The sequence below is a fragment of the Musa acuminata genome, chromosome BXJ2-3 (genome assembly GCF_036884655.1).
Source record: "Musa acuminata AAA Group cultivar baxijiao chromosome BXJ2-3, Cavendish_Baxijiao_AAA, whole genome shotgun sequence".
In the NCBI taxonomy this organism is placed as follows: domain Eukaryota; kingdom Viridiplantae; phylum Streptophyta; class Magnoliopsida; order Zingiberales; family Musaceae; genus Musa; species Musa acuminata.
Genome location: NC_088340.1, coordinates 4,527,855 through 4,553,672, shown reverse-complemented (window position 1 = coordinate 4,553,672; position 25,818 = coordinate 4,527,855). Strand labels below are relative to the sequence as shown.

Sequence of the window (25,818 nt, the reverse complement as noted above, 5' to 3'; positions counted from 1 at the left end):
AACATTATCTATATTTGGTGTTGCCTAAATCGAAACAAAAAAACAAAAGTTGAGCCTGAAGATTTTGTAGTTAGTGCTGCAAGATGGGTTTAATTCGCAACCCATAAGACTGGAGGAAGTTCTAAGATACAGCACTCGTTTGCTTGAAAAAGTTACGAGTGTTCAAACCACTCAAATTTGGGTTCAGATTTTTCTACCAGCATGTGAATCTTTAGGTTAAAAGCCTACAAAGGTACGCCAATCTTAAAACGTGTGATTTCGTAGCACAAGAAGTAAATAAAGATGAACTGTTGCCTTTGGTTTCTTAGGAAAAGAAGAGTTCTCACATGATGTCAACCAAAGACCTTATTTTGGCTTCATGTTTCTTCTTGTCTGCAAATCCAATTTTCTAGTTCGTTGGACACATGCATATATTTTCCTTGTTTCCAGGATTTGTTAGCCCATGCCACCCACCCAACTAAGCTTTATCCTTGCTCGTTCCACCAACCTCACCGATGGTGGTTGATCCCCCTCTTGACTCGAAGCCGCCTCGCCTCCTCTTGGACCAGTTCACCCGCCATGTCCTGCATATAAGATAATAAATCATGCATCGTGTCTCTTCCAAGCACGAAGCGGACACAGCAAACGCGATGGCCAACAGCAGTTCCTGCAGCTCTATTCCTCTCCTCGTACTCCTCATGGCTTGTCTCCTCGCGACTGCCACCACCACCTCACGGGCACAGGACCCTTCGCGGCTGAGCTTGAGCTACTACTCGAAGACGTGCCCGACCGCGGAGGAGATCGTCCGGGCGGAGATGGCGTGCGCGGTGCAAGCCAACCCCCGCAACGCCGCCTTCATCATCCGCCTCCATTTCCACGACTGCTTCGTGCACGTGAGCGAGAGTGTTGAGGGGATTAATCCTGCATGCAGCTACGTGCTGAACTGCTCCATCTACATGTTTAGGGTTGCGACGGATCGGTTCTGCTGGACGACACGGTCACCCTGATCGGAGAGAAGCACGCGGACCAGAACGTGAACTCGCTGCAGGGCTTCGAGCTGGTGGACAGGATCAAGCAGAAGCTGGAGGCGGAGTGCCCCGGAGTCGTCTCCTGCGCCGATCTCCTCGCCATAGCAGCTCGTGATGCCACCATTCTGGTATCTCCCAAAGCCACAAACCCATGTAACTCGATCGGTCTTGGATTCACAGCCATGCTAACTTTGAGCTTCTATTCCTCGTAACGAGCAGGTCGGAGGGCCATACTGGGATGTGCCGGTGGGAAGGTTGGATTCCAAGACTGCAAGCTTGGATCAAGCCAACTCGGACATCCCCACTCCGCAGCAGGGATTCGCCACCCTCATCACCAAGTTCTTGGCCAAAGGCCTCTCCGTCACCGACATGGTCGCCCTCGTAGGTACGATCGTCATCTTAATTCCCTGCGACATATCTGTAACGAAGAAGATCAGTAATAACGGAGCTAAGGTTTCAGGTTCCCACACCATCGGCATGTCGAGGTGCACCAACTTCCGAGACAGGATCTACGGGGACTTCGAACTCACGTCGAAGTACGACGCGTCGGCGCAGGTGTACCTCAGCAAGCTCAAAGAGACGTGCCCCGTGAACGGAGGAGACGACAGGGTCTCTCCGATGGACTACGTCTCGCCCACCCTCTTCGACAACGCCTTCTTCGAAAGCCTAATCAAAGGGACCGGCCTTCTTAACTCCGACCAGGAGATGTACTCGAGCCTGTTAGGGTTCGAGACCGCCCACATCGTGGAGAAGTACTGGGCGGACCCCATCGCCTTCTTCAAGGATTTCTCTGACTCCATGGTCAAGATGGGGAACATCACCAATCCTGCAGGTGGAGAAGTGAGGAAGAGTTGCAGGTTTGTGAACACTTGAGCTTGTTCTTGCGTTCGGCTGGTCTATATGTCAACATCAAATATTTATGAAGTCATGTAATAATTCTACGAGACAGCTGTTGTTATCATTAATGATTTATTTCCTCCATAATGTCATTTATCTGATAATTAATATTTGTGTGGAGCCAAATACTGCAAATGCTTAGCATATATGAACTACCGAAGTGGTGGGCTGATGTAGACGTTGAGCTTTTTTTTTTTTTTTTCATCGTTTGGTAATTATGCAGACGTTGAGCTTTTTTTTTATCGCTCGATAATTACGTCGAATCAACGTATATGTAGAATGATCCTTACCTTTTGTTGTTCTTTTCATCCATAATATCCACTCATGACTTTAGTAGAGTCATCGTCAGTCATCATCAATTAGAATGTTAAGATTATCTTTTTTTATTTTTTATTTTATTAGTAAAACTAGCGATGTTAAGATAAATGGATCTAGATATTTCACTTTCGTAATTATATGGATGTTAATATAACTATTTGAAATATAGGGACCATTAAAGATAGCTAACTAAATGAGATAATATGTAATTAGCCTTTAGTAACGAGTAAAACTTAGATGCTAATTGGATTAAAAAAAAAAGGGATTGATACCTTCAAGCTATTATTATTGAACCCTATCGAACCGGGAACCGGTTGGATAAATGAACCCATAATTATTGGATTGAATTGATTAGTCGGATAAGAAAAATCAAGTAACTTATTTGAATCAATTATTAGATTGAATGTCTTGAAAAATCAAAATGAAGGACTAGTCAATAGATAATGTAAGCGGATTATATAAAATCGATCTGATTTTGTAATATAATAAAAAGATGACTTAAAAACCTTTAACATATTTTTTTATTATTTATTTAAAAAGGGTATTTACGCTAATAAGGGGTTGACATGAGAAATAAATTAAAATTAATATTATTTAGTGTAATTATCACCAATATTTATGTATATAATGTTGATTATTATTGTCATTTTTATACAACTTTTATTTTTAAATTAGTTTTATTATTTTATATTTTTACTATAGATTTGTTTTAAAAAAATATTTTTAAAATATTTTTAAATTAAATATGCGACAATCGATTCTATTGGATTGTGATAATTATGAGAAGCTCTTTCTACAAAGTTTTAGTCACTAATTGGTGGAAGACAAAAATAATGCTGTCTCATATGAAATATGATCCAATATTTTTTCAGTTATTTATTTAGCAAATATTCAATAAAATAACAAAAGTCATTAGTCACAACAATAATAAATGTTAAGATGGATATTCGATAATAACTATATATCGCTTCGATAAAGAGTAAAATAAAAAAAAAAATTAAAATGATAACATATATTGATAAGAGTATAATTAATATTAATTATATGAAGTGATAATTTTTTTAAAAAATATTATAAATAAAATTTTAAGTATTTTGATTTCAATTAAATATATAATTATTTTATCTAATTTAATGATGATGAAAGATGCATGTCCCTCAAAATTCATAAAAATATTTAATATAAAAACAGAAGAAAAAAAATAATAATGGAAAATAACACGAAATCTAATGCATATGTACAACAAAATCCATCAACATAGCCATCACTTCCTCACCGAGTCCCTTCCACGATCTCAAAGAAAGAATTGCTTCGTCCTCCGTCCATCCATGGCGACGGTTCATGCCAAGAACATGACTATCTTTGTGATATGTCCATGACCCAATCTGCAGACCTTCTCCAGCTCTCTCACCTCGGTCCAGAGAGCTCAACTGCTTGGATCAGTATCGAGGAGTCGTCCGTCAGATTAGAGTAGCACCGGTCGGAAAAGGCCAACTCCGGCATCTTGAAACCTTGGGAGTCGACTCTCTGCGACGCCTCCCATCTTTCCACGAGTCCGTCGCCTTCCAGCATCCGCACCACCTCCGACATCTTGGGCCGGTGGCGGGGATGGAACTGCGTGCACAAGAGCGCCACCTTCACCATCTCCTCGAGCTCGATTCGGTCGTAGTTGTGCTTCAAGTTCTTGTCCATCAGCAGCTCCAGCTTCTTCTCTTGGTGGATCTTCTTCACCTGGACGACCAAAAAACATCACTGACAAGCTATGGCATCTGATACTACGACCGACGGCAGTCACATATCACTCTTACCCAGTCAAGCATTGTGCCTTTCTGATTCACAGACTTGCCGAATTCTAAAGCAGTTCGGCCGGTAATCAGCTCCAGAAGAAGAATTCCGAATCCGAAAACATCGGTTTTCTCGGAAGACTGGCCTGTGGAGAGGTACTCCGGCGCAATGTGGCCGACGGTGCCTCTTACGGCTGTGGTGACATGGGAGTCCCTGTGATCTAAAAGCTTTGCTAGCCCGAAGTCTCCGACTACAGCCTCGCAGTAATCATCCAGCAAAATGTTAGCAGCCTTGACATCTCTGTGAATTATCTTTGGATCACACTGCTCGTGCAGGTAGAGCAGTCCTCTTGCAGCTCCCACTGCTATTCTTTTCCTTGTAATCCAATCCGGTGGTGGTTTTCCTAAGGACAACAAGAAATGGATGTTTGTATCAGTAGAAAGGATCACAATTTCAGAGAATTCCATTAATTTCACCGAGAAGCCGAAATCGGATTGTCACCTTTTAATCGGGAAGCAACACTTCCATTCGACATAAATGGATAGACAAGCAGTCTCTCTGAGGCAGTCATGCAGAATCCACATAGTCTGAGGAGGTTTCGATGCACGGCCAAGCTTATCATCTCGACTTCTCTCTGAAACTGGATGTCACCGCTGGCGGTGCTGCCATCCTTGAGCCTTTTGACGGCCACCAGAGTTCCATCCGTTAGATGACCTCTGTAAACAATTCCAAAGCCACCTTTGCCTAGTATGTTCTTGCTGCTGAAGTTATCGGTCGCAACCTGCAGCTCCCTAAACTGAAACTTCTTCAAATTTCCGTGGCATACTTCCTCGTCGTGCCGTTCTGAATCAATCGAAGAGATGACTTTGTTGTAAACTCAATGCAGAAATTAAGATGCTAATGCATAGTTCTTGCATGGTTACTCACCATCAACTTGAAAAAGGATTTGTTGTACACGTCTTTGCCTCCGCCAGAGAAGCAGTCCAACAACAAGAACTATCAAACAGGCTAATCCAATGCTGGAGCTGAGAGCCAAAGCTACTTTGTGATTTCTTTGTCTTCCTGGGGTTGCAGTGCCTTTTTGATATATGGAAGGAAGTCAGAATTGGAAGCAAGATCGAAGAATTAGTGAAGGTAGAAGATATACAGAGTTTCATATAATGGCAAAACAATCAAGTGATCGACAACAAAATAAACTTCGACATGAATGGCTTTTGCATGTGTACATTTGAGCATATTTGTGTGCCGGTAGACAGAGGAAAGCGCAAAATGAATGTAGAAGAACAAGTTGTTACCATGCTACTCAGGCTCTGGAATTGTCTTCTCTCGACATTCATATGATTCATTCCCTAAACTCACCAGATTTCTAACAATGTGCAATTGTTGGCACAAATTCAATTATCATTTTGCGTATTGATTTTTCATGCATTCAAGAGGGACAAAACCCGAGCACAAGATACCACTCCTAATAGATTTATGCTAGAATATTCTCTTAGACAGCAAAGAAGATATCAACTAGACATGTAATTACTCTCTGAATTACTCAAGTTGTAGGAAATCGGCATCGGCATCATCCCTAAGCACTCTTTCTCTGTACCAGTAGCGCAGATTAAAGGATTTCCAACGATGCTGCAAAATGAATCATGAAACAATTTCAGAAAACAATCTTGGTGGAGAAGTGTTGAGCTTTTTACGTTGCTCGGAACAATATTAGCATAGATACATCGATAAACTCGTTAGACTGGCAATAACTATATCCCGACAGACTCATTGTGAAAGCAGGATTCAGGATACTGTGCAAGAAAAGAAGCTAGTATTTCAGTCCTGACCACATAGAACTATTTGATTTGGTCAATCACAATGGAACAGTGTACCATATGTTAAAGAAAACAAAGTTGATGTAACACAAGGGAGTTGCCAAGAATCTTACTTGAATGTCTTAGCTGCAAAACTTGGAATAGGACCACTCAAGTTATTGTAAGACAAGTCCCTGATTCATGCACCACATTGCTCTCAGCTACACAGTTCCTGGAAGATGAAGGAATCAGCATACTACACAAGTCATGTCACTTACAGGAATGCAAGCTGTGTCAGGTTGGTCAAAGACAGAGGAACTGCTCCAGACAAACTATTGTTGTTGAGCCTCCTGGTTTCATTAGACAAAGATCATCAAGCTAAAGATAAAGATTTGGTGTTACAGACAATGAGATGCGAAAGAGATTCTAGCACTTTGCACTTACAGGTACTGAAGGCTACTCAGGTAGCTGATGGAGGTAGGGATTTCACCATTGAAATAGTTGTTGGAGAGGTCAAGGGTCTTGAGATTTGAGAGCCTTGCAATCTCTTGTGGGATGGGTCCTGATATGTTGTTGTTCTGGAGGAGACTATAAAAGGACCATTATCTAAATCATAAATGAGGGAGAAGTTTCACCAATATCCAATTGCTATCTGTAATTGAGTACTCACATGATCTGCAGGTTTGTCAGATTGCCGATGCTTGGAGAGAGTGTGCCAGATAAATTTTGGCTTGGAGTTCCTCTGAGAAGATGAAGCAGAGACTTCAGAGACTGCTCTTCCACACACAGAAAAAGCAGAGCAGGAAGGGAAGAAGAAAGATCAAATGGCACTCACAGGCCAATGACTAGATTCTCAGGTGAACAAGTAACCATGGTCCAGCTGCATGGATCCACGGAGTCCTGATCCCAGTTCTCAAGAACACTATGGGGATCCTTCAGAGAGGCCTTTACACCCATTAAAGCTTGAACTGAAAGATTAAACTCCAAGAAAACCACATCACAGATCTCCTCTTTGCAGAAAATAAACGAGAGTTTAAGCCATAAAAGATGCGCAACTTACCTTCATAATTGACACCTTTAGGGGAGAGAACACCAGCAGCAGAAACCCAAGAGAAGAGGAAAACCAAAGCAAACAGCTCATATTCGCACGACCTCTTTGCTCTCATTGAATCACCAGGCTCCGAAAAGAAGCTTCCCATGATGAAACACATCCCTAATCGAATCATTAATGTGCTCTTCTCTTACCCACCTTCTCTTCTGGAACCAGTCTGGTCATGGCTTGGAAGAAGCTTGCAGCTTTAGCCATGCCCTCTCCCTCCTGTCGGAAGCAAGTAGAGGAGACAGAAAAGAAGGGAAAGAAACACACATGCCTGCCACCGCCACCTTATGATGGTAGGATGCTAGAACAAGGAAATGGGCATAAAATATAAGAAAATCCAAGCTTTATAGGAAGGAGTGCGATACTTGGTTGAATGACTCCCATAAAGAGAAAATTCCATGGTAGAGCAGTTGAGACATTTGCTTGGGAAGTGTGTGGGAGGAGAATTCAAATTCTGTGAGAGAGATTAAACGATGGGAGAAAACAGTTCTCGCTGACATGTCTCATCTCATGAACTAGTCGAACAATGACACTAACATGCAGAGATAGATCCTCTTGACAGATACTAGTGAACCATCGCGAAGACTGTTTGCTTAAAGCAACATAATACCAAGTCTTACAGAGAGGCTTATGGTGTAATCCTAAGAACAATAATGTATGTGTACCACGAGGGACCTCCGGCAGAAGATAAAGGGTCCAAGAGTCGACAAGAGGACAAAAGATTGCAATGGTTAAGATGGTCATGGCAACCTCGTTCAGTACCTTTCCATGGAGCTGTCACTGCCCAAAGACAAAAATAGATGGATCGTGCTGCGCCATTGGATCTAGATGGCAGCTTTGGGATTACTGAAAGCAGGATCCAAGATGACACATGAACAGAAGCAATATATAACCCTATGAGAAGCAATGCAGTTCACCTGGGAAGCTGGGAACATGGTACTTGATGCATCCCACAAAAAGCATAAATCAGCACTGTATTTTATTAACCAGGGCATAAATCATGGTTCCACTGACTGCATCATTTCAGTTCAACTCACAGAAACCTCTTGTTCTAGAGTGGTTTTTGTCAGGAAATTAACATGTCAGAATCTCTCTGAGTTTAGTCTTGTTTGATGCATTGGTTGGTGAATTAAAGGAGATCCCAAAACCAATGAACTTTATGTTCTACAGCATGAGGTCATGCACTGTGTAGGGCCTCAGCTATGTTTCTATTTCTACCATCAGCCAACAACAAATGAGAGAACGATGGAGCGGATAAAAACTGAGAGAGAATTCCACTTTCCTTTTTGTTCTTTTGTTTGGTACAGATCTTTGTGGGTTCTTCTTTCTTTATTCTACCTATAAAATACTGAAGTAAGGGCCTGCAGCAGAGTAGTAATGCTTGCAAGTTGCAGTACACAAGCATGTTTCCATGGTGCTTTTTGCTATTCTATTATCCCAACAAAGCTTTCTTCCTCTTATGAGCCTTCACCATGTTATCAATCACAGTGAGAGGAATCACAAAGAAGAGGAAAAGCAATCCTTCGAAGGCAAAAGTTCTCCATCTTCCATTACGACCTCACCATGGGAACACTATGAAAGCTGACAAAAAATGCTTGTGAAGAATGTCACTTTGAACAGAAAGAAAAAGAAATTTGGGACACAACAACAGTTTCTTCTTCAGCCAAAAAAACAATGTCACTTTGATGGATAAATACAAGGTCGGATCTCAGAGCATTGTCCCTAGAGCTTTAGCTGATGCACTCTTCATGATTGATGTTTCTTAAAAGGAAGGAAGAAGATGATGATTCAAGCTCAGCAAGCCACACTGCTGCCTCCTCCTGCTTCTGGTTTCTGGTCCTCAACTGTGCCCCACTGTGGGCTGTACTCTGTCAGCTTAGTGGGTGGCTTCTTGTTTTGTTATATTGCACATAAATGGAAACAACATGGTGGATTTGTCCCTCAGTTCAGCACTCATGGCATGTTTGTGAAGATCACAACAATAATCTCGACAGATTGAATGCAACCCACCCTCTGTTTCTTTTGGTTTATTTCGAGTATGGTTTGTTAATTCCTTGCACAAGAGCTCAACAGTAGAAAAAAGAAAATCAATATCCCAAATAATCTAACTTGATGATTTGTTGGTGTTGTAGTGTTTAATCAGCAAAATTGCTGGTGAGTCGCATCACTAATTGCTGATAACACCAAACTGACAAGAACTAAGTAGTGAATGATAAGCTTTCCTGGAAAGCAGTTGCTGTTCCACTCAGACACATTAAGTTCTACTTGGATCAGCTCCTGATGGATTCAATTGGAAGGAATATTTATTTTGATGTAATTTATATTAGATTATGGTGGCCGTTTCTGCAGTAGAAATTAGCTCGATACTTGCAGAATGGACTTGTGTCGCAAATGAAACAATCTTCATTAATCATATGATACAAACTCCATAAATCTCAAGAGTACGATAACCAGCGGAACCATAGCTCAGAGCCAAAGAATCTGCTACGATTACCTCCAACACCAACAAGGAACAGTGTGGATGTTCTCTGAGGAGCTGTTGAATGGGACACTCAAGAAGAGAGAGAGAGGCCAAAGACAACTGCGCTGTGCAGTCTGGTCTACAGGGAATGGATAACTTGAGCACAGAAGCATCGACCAACTCCACCTCGATCAAGTTGGTGATGCTTGCTGCAGCACAGCACCACGTTTGTGGCACACAGGCAGCTGAAGGATGACAACAGTGGAATGAACAACCAATTAACATGATCTGCAGTGCAGTCCAAGGGAGAAGACAGCAACTGCAGCTGGTGAAATCATTCATGTGTGTAATAGCAAATTATTGTAATTTGGTGTGAGAACTTAGCTAATGATCCATTGATCGAAGTGTCATATTACAAGGGAAAAATATATATATATATATATATATATCTTTTCTTTCACTGTCCAAGAAAATTAAAAGAAATGGTTTATTATTACATGGAAAACTGCAGTACTCTTGTCTTAGAAAACACATTCAATTGGTGAGAAATTGAAGGCTCATCACCTCTGAACACTTTAGAAAGGAAGAAAATTCCAAAGATAAACAAAGATTTTCCCAACATTTTCTGCTCTTTCACAAATAATAAATCAAAGATAAAATATAAAGAAGAACAATCATATCTCAGCTCTTACAAGAATCTTTTTCCCCTCAATCAGTTCATCAAAACATGCATGACCAATATGTTTCCCTTCGGACATTACTGATTCAGTTCCGAATAGATGTATGGCTGCATCACATCACACTCACTTCAAAGTATTATTCTTGATTTTTGCCAAACTTATCTTGGTTAGATGGTGAGTTTGATTGTTCTCCTACGATTCCATCATATCAATAAAATATTATATTGCCAATTGTCTACCTTCCATTCCCAAAGCACTAATACCAATTAATATTTAGAATTATTACTCTCCCAATCAAACCCCTTTTTATTTAGAATAATCTTATAGCAATGCTTGGAGACCACTACTCATTCTATTTGTTTTTTAGATAATTAAAATAAATGGGAAAAAGGGAAAACGCCGTTTGTCGGATCCTCTGTAATCTTATCTTTAAATATGATCGCGCAAGCTCACATCTTGACCGTCCAATGCCATCTAGTCAGTGGATCTTACCGTTTATTATGTTGTGACTAGTGATTGGATGGGTGCAATAATACTTGGAGGGGATCCTGTGGATACCGGATGGATGACTGTGAACCGTCGCTCGTGCTCAACACGTGTTATCTATCGGTCCGCGTCCGACCCTCGGGATTCACCGACCTCTTCCTCCAGCGGCGTCGGGCTCTCTTCGCCAACTTCAGCGCGCCGCCGTCGGGAGCTACGTCTGCTCACCTTCTGTCGTCGCCGGCTTTCTCCGAGGTTGGCTGTTGCATCCTCTCCCTGCCCACTTATTTCCACGCGGATGACTCGGCAATGTTTTAGGGTTTCTCGATCGTGATTGGATTCGGATATTTTATATCGATTATAATAATGGTGAATTCTTGATGATGCGGCCTTTGGGTTTTGGCGATCCGAAGGGTAGAGTTGTATAACATATTTTGGATTGAGGTCAGTTGAAGTGTTCTATATGAATTCGGTTCATTTGCCGGTGATCTCATCAAAAGACAATTTTTTTTCTTGCTTTGGGATTAAAAAGGAACAATAGAGTGAATCAAGAACGTGAATTGCTAGCTTTTTCTGCACATGGTCATATGTGGGCGATAGGTGAGGATAAATCATTGCCGATTTCTAGTGGCTGGTATATGATGAGGATTAGGGTTTCAAAAATATGACGGGGGAAATCTTGATGTTCTGTATTTTTTTTTTTCCATTATGATTTGAGTCAATTTTAGGAATATTTTTCATGTTGGGTTCTTTGTGTTTGCTAGGCTAATCAGGCTGGGGTTTGAGAATATGGCATGTTGCTAGGTCCAGTGAGCTAATCACTTGGGGAGAAAAAGAACCAAAAGAAAAAAAACTTATAGAGTAGAACATGGATCTTAACCCATATGTTTCTTGGTAAACCTAAACTTTTCTGACTTTGCTTGCCTTCACTAAGCTTATGTGCTATCTAGTGATGCATAACTACATGCGAAGTCTCCTAACTCATGTACAAAGCTATGCTCATTCATCAATGGTTGCTGATTGCATATAGAAGCTGATTAGACTGAAACTGGTGAGGTGGGGAATCATTTCCTTGCAACAAGTGGCCTGTGCGACATTTAAGGCATTGTAAAGTCAATATGATACTTACAGTCAGATCAGGCTGTATTCACATTGCATGATCTTTTCAAAGATGAATCACCTTTGATGGATATTGTCATCATGCATAATCTTAGATTTGTTTTTTAATATAGTGCGAAAGATGTAGCTATCTGCTATTGGTCACTTTTGTGGAATTTCCGTTGATTTGTTAATATAGATAGTTCATCACATCTTTTTTTTCTAATAGCAAAATGTGGCATTCTAGAAAATCCTGGGCCTATTTTGCACTCATGGTGAAGAATGTTTTCTACTTTTACTCTCATACCTATGTGGTTGATGTTATAGGCGATGCTTTTAATCAAATTGTTGTCGAACCTAAAATTAGTGAGATTTCTATGGCAAAACAGTTTAAAACAGACAATAACTGATTGCTAGAACTTTATATATGCATATTGATGTTCAAGTTTGGTATTAAACTTTGAGCAGTTATTGTTCAAAAGTATCTACAGTACGTTAACATATATTTGAACTTAACTTTTTGTTGTGAAGTAATACTTTTTCCACATTCAACTGCTATATCACACCATATTTAAACTGAGATTTTTATGAGTAATATCACATTTTAAGATTCCTTGTAATGTTGATCGCTATTGTAAAGCAGGTAGAAGAGATTGGTGCTTCTGATGGCAGCCCTTAAAACTTTTTGGAACAGCCCTATGGGTCCAAAAACAACTCATTTTTGGGGACCAGTTGCCAATTGGGGCTTCGTTATTGCTGTATGGTTTCGCTGATGTTTTGTTTATGTTTAGTTTAGGATAGAATATCGTTTTCTGTAAATATTGGATTAGGAGCATATATCAAGAGATGATTTATTCAGAAAGGTTGCTGATTTACAGAGAGTGTTTTGCTGCTTTAGCTTTGTCTAATATATTCAAATTTTTTTGCTCCATGACATCTTTCAGACTATGTTTTATATATCATAAAATGAGTAAAAGTGTCAAGTATCTTTCTCCTTAGGCTTACACTCTTGATTTTATTGTTTAAACTTTAAACCTGAAAGGTTCTTATATGTGAAGTTTAAGAAATGAGATGTAGATAATAAAAAGTAATTTTCTTGAAAGCTACATGTCTCCTCTCTTTTTTTCGAATTAAGTTAGTGTCACCCATACCATCTTTTGTTCTGCCTTCCCCTTAAGTTACTTGGTATTCACAGATCAAGCAGTTCATGGGCAATAAATTTTGGTCTAAAACTATTGGTTTATTTGGAGCTAAGTGATCCAATGGCTTTCTCCAGTCTTTAAGTGTTCCTTGTAAGTTACCTTTTGGAAATTTTAATCCAAAGTTAATTCTAGCAAATATGCATTTTACCTCCTAATTTGAATCGCTTTCATATGTCATCTTGTGTACTTTTAAGGAAAAAACAAATGTAAGACAAGTTTACTGTTTATGCTCGTCTCCATGCTAAGACAACCATGTGCAAATAGGAGGGGCTAAATAACCAGATTTTCTTAAGGTTTCAGAGCTTTGTTTACCTATGATAACCCTCAGTTTTGTAGGATTTTGCTTTCCACATGTAATAGTACCCAGAGTAGTTGGATCACTCTTCTGAAGCTTTTATCTTACACAAGCTGAAAGACTTAGGTGTAGATGATCATGATGGCCTCTTAATCTGATTATTTCATTTTTGTAACAAACTATGTATTTACCATTTTTGTCATAATGAAGATGTTCATAGAAAGTATTCAGCAAATATCTCTACTAACGTCCATCAAGATATTAGCAAATGTTGTCAAATCAAAGGATATTTTTCAACTGATTATGCTTATTAAAAAGCATTGCAGTGAGACCTATTCAATCTTGTAAAGATTTATACAAAGTCTCAAGGTGTTGAACTATGCAAATACAAATGCCATACAATCTATTCAATCTTCATCCAATCGGTTTCTTGACATCCATCAACTACTAAAGTTGACTTACCTGTCGCTGTTTTCTTCTAGCAACTTGAGACCAGTTGGGGATATATGACTTGTTTCTGAACTAACTTGTTAGACACATTAATAATCATGACGCACACTTCATCTGATATAAGTAGGAATCCATGTTATTTTTTTATGTTTATTTTTATTCTATGTTCTCGGTTACTTGATATATGTGACAATCTTGATTTATGATGTTGGTTGATGCTTTTTTAGGGTTTGGTAGACATGCAGAAACCCCCAGAGATGATATCTAGGAATATGACTTCAGGTTCAAAAGATCTGAGTTAGAAATAGCTATGCATTTACTTTTGTGCTGTAGAATGAACTGAAATCATTTTCAATTGGTGGTGCAGCCATGTGTGTCTACTCAGCACTTTTCATGAGATTTGCGTGGATGGTAAAACCACGTAACTACTTGCTTCTTGCATGCCATGCCTCTAATGAATCAGTTCAGCTCTATCAATTATCTCGTTGGGCAAAGGCACAAGGGTAAGGATATTGTCTTTTTAAGTTTTGGAACTTGTTTTGTACAACCAGTTGAAGATATGCTTTCCAATTCTTTTGATATATGAGCAATCAAATACAATACATTTGGAACTGATTTAAATTGACCTGGAAAGTCACTTGAAAAGCCAGGTGACAGCTTTGGTAGTACCACATTCAGTAAGTTCAAAAGTATTTTTACTATTTGATACTTGTGATGCATTATTTCATTTTCCTGCTTCTATGATAGTGACATTGCCATAAAAATGCTACAAATATGTCACTGCATTTTGTCAATAAGGGTAATATTAGCATTCTCACAGTCAAGTGAAAGTTGCTTCCTGTCTAATTCTTATATATGGATCCATGTGCAGATCTCTGATTATTGAAAATGATATGGTGGTTGATCTGTTTCAGTTTCTTTGCATACTGACTTCTTTGTATCACAGGTACCTTGAGAAGAAAGAGCCTGAAGGTCAGCACTAAGCTGTTACATGAGCTTCTTCAAAAGATTTCTCTGAATAAGAAGGTGAGGTACTTGATCAGAAAGCATCTCCTTGCTATGATTAATTTGATGAGAATTTCCTGGTATTTTGTTCAGACAATGTCTGAATCTATTTTGCTTATTCAAGATGACTGTGGTGCTCCTTTTTTTTTTTTTTTCCCTGGTCCTTTCTATCTCAAATCATCTAGGTTGGCTGTTTTTGACATAAATGGACCTACTCGAAGCTCAATTGATCCTATAGACACCTGAGTTCAATCTGGTTGTTGATTCGTTTAGGATCAGATAAAGTTCCCCATGCAGGGAGGGATATGGTACCATTGATGAGGAAAACTTTTGCTGCTTGGGAATGTAAAACTAGTTGGAAATATGACTAGTTTTTTTTATGAAGTATTGTGATTATGTTAACAAAGATATGACTGTCACCTTCTTGGGCAGCCTTTGTGAGTTTGCTAAAATTAGCAAACTCAATCCACAAGTCTAGGGTAAATGGGAGATTTTGGATAGCATCAGTGTGTATAGATGCAATCTTATGTTAATTATATAGATGTGCTTAGTTGATGCCTAAAAAATTGCATCAGTGTGTATCAGTTCCATTTACGAAAAATTAAGGATTCATAATCTCATTCGATATATTTTTTTCATCTGATCTGGTGGTGTGCTAGATTTATTAACCAAGCTCGAAGGCTTAAAATTTTGTCAATATATTTATATTTAAAATATTGGTCTCGTAACGGTGATGTTGTATTAAATATATTTATCTCCAACAAAACTTGTGTCGGTACAAAAGATTATAGGCAAAAATTTGGATATAGTTTTTGAATTGTGAATATTTCAGAAAATATTCTCTACAGCAGACCATGGCATGTGTGATGAAAATTATTTATCATACAATTATTAATCTGTGATAGTCATATTAGATTTGACACAACAATCACTGAGTTGACTTCTCCAAGTAGGAAGCTGCATCATCAATGAGCCTGCAGTTCCTGTTGGGATGCTTATTAAGTTGCAGCTCCTTTAGATTAGTTGGCAGTCAGGAAATGGATCAACATCATGCATATATGTCTTGTTAATTAATTAATATTTATATATAATATGTCATTTGATAGGATGCTTCATCTTTGGATCATTTCCATTCTCCTTCCCCTTCACCTATCACCACCCTCTTCACCCCCAACTGCCGACAAGTCTGCAGCTCTATTTAGCCTGTGCCCACAGCCTTAATTTCCATGTTTCAAAGGGTCCTTCTTCATCTCCTCCCTCATTTTTGCTAATGCATACGGTAAACAACTTTTACTATCATTCTAATGGGTATGAAATAAACAAAAATTATAAATTAAGATCACATTATATATATAGGATTTGATCCATAATATAAAAAGTGTTAAGGTTTAGGATAGAATAGATATCAAGTTTGATGCATATGAATCTGAGCTAATTTGACTTCAAAGATGAAAGGTTTCGTATGAATAATCAATTCTTTCAACTTCTTGCACATATGAATAATTAATTCTTTCAACTAACTATTAAAAGAATTGTTTCGTATATTAAATTTGATGACAATCGATATATGTTAACCCATGCGGCTGATAGATACATCATAGATCTAGTGGTCCTCGTGCATGGATGTGCTATTACTTCTCCTTCTTCACCTCATCCATTTTGGTTGTTAGTCTAATTAAACAGAATCACTTGGCTTTGTCTACAGCTAAAGATGTGAGAGAGAGAGAGAGAGAGAGAGAGAGAGAGAGAGAGAGAGAGAGAGTTCGTGTCAACTCACAGTATATCGACTGGAACAGTTAGATGGCCTGCAGCTATCAGCAAGCAGACATGGCAGCTACCAGCTCTGTCAAACGTTTGGTCCACTGTCTTACAAAAGCTTGGGTGACATTTCCGGTCTTTGAATGCGAGTAATGGCTGCGCCCATGTTAGGAAGTAGTCAGTTCCATATCCTAAGGCATTCATGTGAGGAGCAGATGGCGTAGGTGCTGCTCCGTGAACATGCTTCTTGAAGGTCGCCATGACTTGAGGAGAAGACAATGGGTCACTGACGTTGCTGATGCGTTTCCCAGAACCTTAAAACCCTCTCGTCAAATCAAGGACTCCACTGGTATGGTAAATCTCAGGATCGATGATTAAGAGAAGAGCTTTCTTCAACCCCCAACCGATGATTAAAAGTATTTGGATTAGCTTCAACCTGTATTTCTTACTAGTTCCTATAAATGCATCCTAAAACTCTTCCTACGGCGCCTCAAACGCTTCTGGATTCCGAACCTTTCCACGGCCACCATGAGACTTGCTCTCCTCTTCCTTGTCCTCATGGCGATCCTTTCGTGCACCGCTTGTTACAAGGAGATAGCCATGAACAGGCTTGAAGGGTTGGAGAGGCTTGCTTTAAGGACGGTGGTCGGGCCCGAGAGCCTGGCCTTCGACCGCCACGGCCGCGGCCCCTACACCGGCGTCTCCGGCGGCCGCATCCTCATGTGGCAAGACAAAGGCCGCGGCTGGACTGGGTTCGCCGTCAATGCTGCAAACAGGTGAACCTTCACTTACGTTGACATGATGCTGGATATTACACGTGCTTGTGACATGCCTGAGTGCGTCTTGGTGACACATGCAGGAGGAGGGAATGCGAGGGTTCCGACGTTTCGATGGAGAGGGTGTGTGGGAGGCCATTAGGGTTGCAGTTCCACCACGCAACCGGGGTTCTCTACGTCGCCGACGCCTACTTCGGCCTGCTGGCCGTCGGACCGACGGGAGGAGCGGCGGAGCTGCTCGCCGCGAGCGCCGAAGGAGTGCCCTTCAACTTCACCAACGGCGTGGACGTAGACCAGAAGACCGGGGTGGTGTACTTCACCGATAGCAGCACGCAGTACCAGAGGCAGTAAGTCCAACGCCCCTGCAGCCTCTCGGAACCACACAAACAACGTAACATATATATGACGATTAATCCTTAGCCTGATCACTCTAACTATACCTGCAATTTCCAGCTTCTCCATGATTAATGCATGCCCCACGAGAGTGAAAGTCTTGTTTCAATCTGAAGAAGCTGCTATTTGAAATTCCAAATGCACGTCTTTTTTTGTGTGCAGGGATTACATATTGGCCGTCGTGACCGGCGACTCGACCGGACGACTGATGAAGTACGATCCGGGAACAAGAAAGGTGACGGTGCTGCGGCGGGGCCTCCGCTTCCCCAACGGAGTCGCGTTAAGCGGCGACGGAAGTTTCCTCCTCTTTGCGGAGACGGGGACTTGCAGGGTCATCAAGTACTGGCTTCGCGGCCCCAAGGCGGCCACCACGGAGGTGTTCGCGGAGCTCCCGAGATACCCTGACAACATCCGGAGGACGCCGGGGGGTGAGTACTGGGTGGCGCTGAACGGCGAGAAGATCGACCTCAACGGTGCCCCCAAGGCGGAGGCAGCGACGGAGCACCCGGTGGCGATGAGACTGAGCGCGGAGGGGAAGCTGGTGGAGGCGTTGGACGGAGAGGAATTGGCTTCTGTGAGCGAAGTGGTGGAAGAGAGCGGAAGCGTTTGGGTTGGTTCCGTTGAAATGCCTTACGTCGATGTGTACAAGCTCTAGCTTCATGTATGCTTTAATGTTCGTACCACCATCACCATGCAAGCTTTAATGTTCGCACCTCACACTTGTCAGATAAGTATTCCGTCAAACTACATCGCACCGTCAATACGACACAAGCAAACCCCAATCATTCTCAGCACGCATAAAGCAGGTTCGGGTAATTCGAGCTACGACTTGGAGCCCAACTCAGGCCACGAACCTCCTGACCCAATAATCAATGAAGAGGTCACATCACTGATGCCAAAACGAAGATAAGGACTACAACAGCGCCAACACTAATTATGAGAATGATCGACCAAACGAAAGTATGAATTATGTATTTTCCTTGAATTATATATATATATATATATATATATATATATATATATATATATATAATTGTATATCATATTCATGTATGTAAAATTTGTGTTCCTCGCGCGTCAGGTCAAAGCCAAGTCAAAAAAGCAGCGTATTCCTTCGGAAAGGTTACGTAGGAAAGTGGTGTTCTTTGCTTTCTCGTTAAGTATGCGTCTTCGTTTTGTTTTCTTTCTCTGTTACGTGGGTCTTTCTTCATGATTTCTTGTGGATCGCTCACTGCAGACTTCGCTGTGGACATGTCCTCGCCTTTATCCACAATTCAAAGCTTATCCACTTGGTGTAATGTCCCTTCATATTTTAATATAACATATATTTAATTTAATATTTGTCGCTTCTTATTAATATTCATTAAAAACTAATTCTTAATTATTAATTACACTTACTAATGAGTTCTCAAATATTACAATTAAAATACTTGTGAAGGATATTACATCAGTATTCTAAAGTCGTGACTTGAGTGGGCGTATTCCTCCAGCGTTTTGTATCCATGGACACGTGGAAGCTTGGAACCATCGACACGTGGCGCAAACAGCGACTCGTATCGGAAAAGTTTGACCTTGTCAGAGAACGTTGCAGTATACTTCCAGCCTTCGACCGTTTGATCGCCAGCGCTATCCATCAACCCAATGGCTCCTCCCCAAGCAAGCTTTTACTGAGTGCGTCGGGAATCTTCCCGAGCCGTCCATTCACCCACCCTCGATCTCGACTTCGCTCTTCCATTACAAGAAGCAAGCTGACTCCTCGAAGCTTGTAGATCACGGCTTAGAGAGAGAGAGAGATAGAGAGAGATGTATGTTACAAGGCCATTGTCTACCTTCAAGAACGCCGCCGGCGCTGTTCATCAGCCACCGCTGGAAGGGCCAGGCTCAGGCTATCTACTCCTCCAGGACGAAGAGCTTCAGCCTGCGTCGACATGCTGCTGGGGAGCATGCAAGTGCGATCCTGACCGCATCCAGCAGCTTCCCTTCCCCCAGAACAAGATCCTCACCCTCTCTTACTCCGAGCAGCGTGGCGAGACGACTGACACATACGGCACCGCCGCCCTCTTCATCCCTGTCCCCAACCAGCCCCTGTCCACCAATCGGTACTACGTAATCATCGCCAAGGGGAAACATAAAGGGTATTTGAATCTCACTACCTTTTTGTATACGAATTCATCTCCTCTCTTTGAGTTCATTTAGGGGGTGTTTGCAGGAAGGCATATACATGCTCGAAAGAGGAGGACATGACATCATGCTGCGTTTGTCAGTGCATCAACGACGTAAAGCCCAAAGAGTTCGACCACAGAGACGTCTACCAACAAATGGAAATCGTGTGCTACAAGGGACGCTTCACAGCCAGGCCTGTTGCCTCAGATGCGATTCCTCCTTCCATCCTGAGGAAAGAATACTGGAGGCTTCATCAGGTTGAGCACGAGGAGTACGCCTTAGGGGTGGCCGCGGGGCTCGACGAAGCCCTCCGCTCACGCCTGCCGGAGCTGCACGCTGCAGGTGTGGTGGTGGGAAGATGGTACACGCCATTCGTGTTCGTGAAGGAAGAAATGGACCTGCGCGACCAGGTGAAGCACTCTGCGTTCTACGAGGTCACTCTGGAGCAGTTCTGGGAAGAGGTGTATGCATGCGAGAATCGGCATGGCGCAGAGAAGGTGGCGGAGGTGAAGGCTGTGGTTAGAGGAGAGGCTGCTTTCTTGGACGGGAAGGAGGCGAAGCGGTACGACACGCATGATGTCGATGGATTGGTGTGGTTTAAGCCTTTGGATTCAGGGGGGGGCGCCGTGAAGCTGAGCTTTCCGGTGTGGGAGAGGATGAAGTGGGAGCAGAGCAGGTGGGGGTGGACTGGGGACGAAGAGCGGAAGGTGGAGAAAATGGTGGAGTATGGAGGAGAGGGCGGGTGGAAGAGCCTTCGTTGCTATGTGTTGGTGGAGCGGTTTGCCGTGAGGAGGATGGATGGGAGCTTGGTTTTGATGGTCGACTTCAGACACAGTAGTCACAAGGTTAAGTGCATATGGGAATAAGCACACTCACTGCATTTGTTCTTCTTCTTCTTCTTCTTCTTCTTCTTCTTATTGTTAGTACTGTCATTCCATTCTTGTGTGGATCGAGTCATTTGCAGATGTGTTTTCTACAGTTCATTTGGGATCTGCTCAGTGTAAGAAAGAGCCTTTGTGAGTTACGTATGCTTTTAATTAGTGTTAGCAGATATGTTGAGCATCTGAAAAGCTAAACAGAGTGCAAAATGGTCTTCTTCCAGTGGATCTTTGAAAGCTCGATGGGGAATCGAGCGACCAAAGAGATGACTCAAGGGTTTAGGAAGGAAGTAAACGGGCTGACCGTTGACGCCGACGGTGTTATCAGCGGCCAAACCGAAGCCATTTCTGTTCGGACGCGCTTCGGCTGCTGCCCTTTGGAAGAGAAGGGGGAGGAGGTGTGGCCAACTCTGTATCGGCAGCATATAACGGCCGTTATAATCACGTCCCCAAAGACCCGACCGTTGTAGAAGCAGCCTATGCAACGGTCGAATCCATTTAGTCGGGAACCATCTGGACCGTTCATTTTGATGTGGCTCCGGGGGCCACCTAATGACCGGTTCTGATGCACTCTGTGAGAATGAGATCAATTGGAGTTGGTAGCGTCATGGTCATAAAAAAAATATATATATAATATATATATGGTCATAAAAAGTATATGTATCATAAAATATATTTTTTACGACCATATATACATATAATATATGGTCATAAAAAATATATGTATCGTTAGCCAATGACATAGAGGAACAAGTTAAGAGATCAATTGTTTGACTTACAACACCTCTAAATGGATTGTGTTAGACAAATCAAAGAAAATATATTAAATAATATATTTTAAAACTAATTATTTAATTAGAAAAATATTTTTATATTTTTTTATACTCAAAATAAATATTTTTTATTTTATTTGAATTATTATGAATTGAGTTATTAATATCATGTCTGAGTTTGGATTTGTACGTGGACTACCCATATTTCAAATGGTCTGTTCTAATCTATTATAAAATAAAAAAATCTTTATCTTGAGCTTACCAATGTGAGTCTTTTTTTTTTCCCAAGTGGTAAAGGATCGATATTGAGATGTCAAACCTTTCTCATCGATATGAATACTTAGGAAAAATCAATCTATTATCTATATAGTAAGTTTTATCCATCGAGTGATTATCCTTTCATTGGACACTATCGGATCACTAAGGTTATCATCGATATGAATACTTTCATCTTCTAACTTTGCACTCTATTACCTTTTGAGAATCATATGCCTTAAAACTATTAACCTAAGATTATCTCTTGACTCTATATCCTAACACAAAGTTAAAATTCTAATTCAAAAGTATGGAATTATTCATAATCCATTATCTTCCTTCTTATATTCTCCATCTCTACCACTTGACTTTTCCTCAATGATTTCGTCTTCTTCTTTCGTTATCTTCCTCTACCGTCTTCTTTTTACTTTTTTCCTCCTCCCTCTCCCCTCTTCTTTTTACTTTTTTCCTCCTCTCCCCTCTTCAACCATCCCTTTCTAAAATTTCAACTATAGATTAACTTCACAAATTTTAGAATTAACAAAAAGAGAAAATTAATATGACTCTTTAATGTTATAGATAATTAAAATTTATTTATTTTTTAAAACTTTCATTAAAAAATAATAATAATTGTCATTAATCTTAAATTGCCCAACTAAATCCTGTCTTCAATGTGTATTGGTTCAAGCTTTTATTATTAGATGCAATGTACAACTAGCAAAACCTATTTTGATTTACTTAGGATATCCAAATCAATTATTAATGACAGATATTAAATTAGTAATTTTCATCGAAAGCAATGTTCGATGAAGTCCATGTAAAGCCACCGATTCATGGAAAACCAGATGGCCCATCCAAATTAGATTTGTACTAGTGGGTCCACATGACAATTACCCATAAGAATAAACCAAATCTAAAATGGCCCATCTCTATAATTGAATCTTTGCTGATGTTCTCACATTCAAGTGACTCACAATACATAGAATATCATTCATTATGTCACTATCATCACCAAAGTAGAAAAGAAAAATAAAAGAACAAAGTGCCCAAGTTAATGTAGGATTACTGAATATTCTTGGATCAAAAACAAATGGAATTGAATCAGCCTCATGATATTGGACCACATATTCCTTTTTCACCATCTCATTCTAATGGAATTTATTGCTTAGGTGAATCATCAAGAGTGAAATGTAGGCCTTAATATCCTACATATATATATATACATATATATAAGCAAGCAAAAAGATATATATGAAGAATAAAGGAAAAGAGGGCCATCTTTGCTAATTATTAGTATTATTTGATGGCCCTCACCATTAGTTGCTGACATTTGTAGAGTTAATAATTATGGCAACTTATTTGACAGCTGTATATCATGATTAGTAAAAGATATAAATGAGAATCACATTAAGAATCTAAAAATGATTTCTTGTCATCACCCACAGTGATTTGTTTCACCCTTGCAAAATCTCCCCAAGAAAAGATTATATTACTTCACAAGAGGAGCTGTCACAGATGTGGAAGAACACATACATATCATTTGGGCAAGTGATCTCTAAGATGAGAGAGCACATGAGGTTAGGTTCATCAATTCTGCTCATCCACATGAGAAAGTAGCTAAATGGTGGGGAAGGTCAACAATTGTGCCTTTGTCCACATTATAAATTGATGCATATTTGCTTAGAATTATATTGTAGTCCACTAAGTTGAAGAACCCACCAAAGAACAGTGACACTTGGAATGAGTACATCCAAAGAGAACGAGAAGAAGAGAGAAGGAGAAAGTTCTTTTTGTTCCATGCTTGCCGCCGTCACCGACTCATCTCTATTCCAAGGGTGTCGATTCTTACTTTAAAGCCAACTTCTTCTTCCGTGTCATCGTCATTTTCCATCTTCTTCTTCTTCCCCGGAATTCTGCCACCATGAAGCCTCATGCGATGAGTTGTTTCTGTCACAGGCAAAACCACCTTAAAACCATCCCTAACTTGCTCTCTCTGTGTGTAATAATTCTCTCCTTCCTTGCCCTCTTGCACTTCTCTTACCGCCATGTTCTCTTCCAGTTGAGCTTTTACGCCTGTTCTAATCCTTCCTCCTCCTCCTTGGCTTCTGCAAATTCTTCTTCTTCTGCCATCGCCACCGCCGCCGCCATCGGTCCTCCTGGTGTTGGTGGTGCTAATTCTACCAGCGGCGCAAATGCAACCGCAGAGTGTGACATCTTTCGAGGGGAATGGGTTCCAGATCCGGAAGGGCCTTACTACACCAACGTCACCTGTACCATGATCCAGGACCACCAGAACTGCATGAGGTTTGGGAGGCCGGACAGGGAGTTCCTGCAGTGGAGGTGGAAGCCGGAGGGCTGCGAGCTGCCGCGCTTCGACCCGCACCGCTTCCTCGAGCTCGCGAGGGGCAAGTCCATGGCCTTCGTGGGCGACTCCTTGGCCAGGAACCACATGCAGTCCCTACTATGCCTCTTGTCCGGGGTAAGCATCTTGCTGATCATCATTTCTTTATCTTGGATGAATTAGATTGCTCGCTAGATCGATCACCAATCAGTAATTCTAGACTTGTTGATGGTGATTCAATTGGCTGAGGTGTTAGATTGTCGTTGTCAGCATTGAAAGTGAGAACTTAGATTGCCAGCATTTCAATGCATGCTATCAATCAACGCTTGACTTCTTTTAGTTTCCTTCTTCCTGCATCAACGTGATTCGCGAGAGCCGAAGAACGCGCAAGTTCTATCCCCATCTGTCCGACAGATTCACATGCAATTCCCATCTGAGAACCCCACCATGGAAACCAATCAATCACTAAACGTTTCCTTCTCCTCTCCCCCACGACTTGCCATGTTTCTCTCGTTCAGAACTACTTTGTCCTGCCACAAATGGGTGCAGAAAAGTCTGCAGCTATGGGATTTAGCCTTTCGGTGTTGCTATTGCGTGTGGTTGGTGTAATAGTTCTTGTTTCGGCCACCCAAAACATTAAAGAAAGAACAAAAGAAGAGAGTTGGAAGCTGTCATATGGCTGGATTCCCATGGAGTGCGTTGAGCAAGTGGCTCCTCTGATCTCCGCTATCTTCCTCCAATTAAGGGATTTATTGACTAGTAATCCATTATTACCACTTTTTCAGATGATGCAATTGTTTATATTCGTCGATAACAATGAGAGTACTGTGAGAAGGTTGAAATGAGTCTTGGATTCATATGTTCGTGAGACTTCAGCATCACTTCTTCTTCTTCTTCTTCTTCCCTTCATCAGTTGATTAGCTCAGCTGTACATGGCAGGTGGAGTATCCGGACGACATATCGAACACCAGAGACGAGAACAGGCGCTTGTTCTACAGCGACTACAACTTCACCGTCTCCATCTTCTGGTCTCCGTTCTTGATCAAGGGCGGTGCGGCCGGCGGAGTCGATAATCTCTGGAACCTCTACCTCGACGAGGTGGACGACAACTGGGCGGCTCGCGTCCAGGCGGTGGATATCCTCATCATCTCCTCCGGCACCTGGTTCACGCGGCCGTCCATCTATTTCAAGAAGCGGCAGCCGTTCGGGTGCAACTATTGTGCCCAGTCGCCCAACCTCACCAGGGTGTCGCTGTACTCGGTCAACCGAGCGGCCTTCCGCTCGGCGTTCAAGGCCATCGGGAAGTTGCGCGGGTTCAGAGGCGTGACGGTGCTGCGGACGGTGTCGCCGTCGCACTTCGAGAACGGCAAATGGGACCAGGGAGGGAGCTGCAACCGGACCCGGCCGGCGCGGCGCGAGGAGACGAGGCTGGAGGCGGTGGAGCTGGAGATGTACCGGGCGCAGGTAAAGGAGTTCGAGCGGGCGAGGAGGGAGTGGGAGCGGACAGGACTGCAGCTGAAGATGATGGACGCGACGGCGGCCATGCTGATGAGACCGGACGGCCACCCCGACGTCTACGGGCATCGCCCGGAGCAGCGCGTGCAGCTGCACAACGACTGCGTGCACTGGTGCTTGCCGGGACCTATTGATCTCTGGAACGACTTGCTGCTCCAAATGCTAAGCAACCGAGCGAGCGAGCAGAGCGGAACACAGCAAATTATACCATGATTGTTTTGTTTGCCTGAAGAAACAAAAATATAGCATGAAAGATTGGTTGTTGAATCGCATTTTTGGATCTGTGGATAGGACATGTACACACGATTCTTTCTATGAACAAAAAAACAAGCTGAAAGAATGCTTCACGTTGTTTGCTTGCAGAAGCGAGCAAGAAAGAAGAAGAGACGA

At 41.6% G+C, this 25,818-nt stretch overlaps 6 protein-coding genes across 10 annotated transcripts; 5 read left to right on the top strand and 1 right to left on the bottom strand.

Moving 5' to 3' along the window:
* The first annotated feature begins 568 nt into the window (after positions 1–568).
* Positions 569–2,014, top strand: LOC135607023 (peroxidase 11-like). Its single transcript, XM_065098465.1, has 4 exons — positions 569–872; positions 944–1,135; positions 1,227–1,392; positions 1,468–2,014. The coding sequence occupies exons 1-4, from the start codon at positions 585–587 to the stop codon at positions 1,878–1,880; spliced, it is 1,059 nt and encodes a 352-aa protein (XP_064954537.1). The 5' UTR covers positions 569–584; the 3' UTR covers positions 1,881–2,014.
* A 1,423-nt stretch (positions 2,015–3,437) lies between these two features.
* On the bottom strand, positions 3,438–7,178 carry LOC135607021 (protein NSP-INTERACTING KINASE 1-like). 2 transcript variants are annotated; one of them, XM_065098459.1, is made up of 11 exons: positions 6,864–7,178; positions 6,639–6,771; positions 6,474–6,545; positions 6,248–6,391; positions 6,082–6,153; positions 5,938–5,997; positions 5,539–5,636; positions 4,935–5,084; positions 4,509–4,850; positions 4,031–4,410; positions 3,438–3,953 (listed from the first exon to the last, which is right to left on the bottom strand). In XM_065098459.1, exons 1-11 carry the CDS (start codon positions 7,027–7,029, stop codon positions 3,630–3,632), a joined length of 1,941 nt encoding a protein of 646 aa, XP_064954531.1. In that variant the 5' UTR covers positions 7,030–7,178; the 3' UTR covers positions 3,438–3,629. The 2 variants fall into 2 exon arrangements, with proteins under 2 accessions (XP_064954531.1, XP_064954532.1); XM_065098460.1 differs by having other exon boundaries at positions 5,551–5,636.
* A 3,447-nt stretch (positions 7,179–10,625) lies between these two features.
* Positions 10,626–15,214, top strand: LOC103977473 (mitochondrial pyruvate carrier 1). 4 transcript variants are annotated; one of them, XM_009392994.3, is made up of 6 exons: positions 10,626–10,781; positions 12,268–12,382; positions 13,799–13,853; positions 13,939–14,074; positions 14,518–14,597; positions 14,850–15,214. In XM_009392994.3, the coding sequence occupies exons 2-5, from the start codon at positions 12,290–12,292 to the stop codon at positions 14,552–14,554; spliced, it is 321 nt and encodes a 106-aa protein (XP_009391269.2). In that variant the 5' UTR covers positions 10,626–10,781; positions 12,268–12,289; the 3' UTR covers positions 14,555–14,597; positions 14,850–15,214. The 4 variants fall into 4 exon arrangements, with proteins under 4 accessions (XP_009391269.2, XP_009391268.2, XP_064954530.1 ...); XM_009392993.3 differs by having other exon boundaries at positions 14,762–15,214; XM_065098458.1 differs by having other exon boundaries at positions 14,518–15,214.
* A 1,425-nt stretch (positions 15,215–16,639) lies between these two features.
* On the top strand, positions 16,640–18,220 carry LOC103977472 (protein STRICTOSIDINE SYNTHASE-LIKE 10-like). Its single transcript, XM_009392991.3, has 3 exons — positions 16,640–17,110; positions 17,194–17,457; positions 17,666–18,220. The coding sequence occupies exons 1-3, from the start codon at positions 16,863–16,865 to the stop codon at positions 18,156–18,158; spliced, it is 1,005 nt and encodes a 334-aa protein (XP_009391266.2). The 5' UTR covers positions 16,640–16,862; the 3' UTR covers positions 18,159–18,220.
* A 914-nt stretch (positions 18,221–19,134) lies between these two features.
* Positions 19,135–20,690, top strand: LOC103977471 (uncharacterized). Its single transcript, XM_009392990.3, has 2 exons — positions 19,135–19,638; positions 19,713–20,690. Exons 1-2 carry the CDS (start codon positions 19,307–19,309, stop codon positions 20,530–20,532), a joined length of 1,152 nt encoding a protein of 383 aa, XP_009391265.2. The 5' UTR covers positions 19,135–19,306; the 3' UTR covers positions 20,533–20,690.
* Positions 20,691–23,231: 2,541 nt separating this feature from the next.
* On the top strand, positions 23,232–25,716 carry LOC135607018 (protein trichome birefringence-like 19). The gene is made up of 2 exons (XM_065098449.1): positions 23,232–24,051; positions 24,853–25,716. The coding sequence occupies exons 1-2, from the start codon at positions 23,494–23,496 to the stop codon at positions 25,639–25,641; spliced, it is 1,347 nt and encodes a 448-aa protein (XP_064954521.1). The 5' UTR covers positions 23,232–23,493; the 3' UTR covers positions 25,642–25,716.
* Positions 25,717–25,818: the final 102 nt, after the last annotated feature.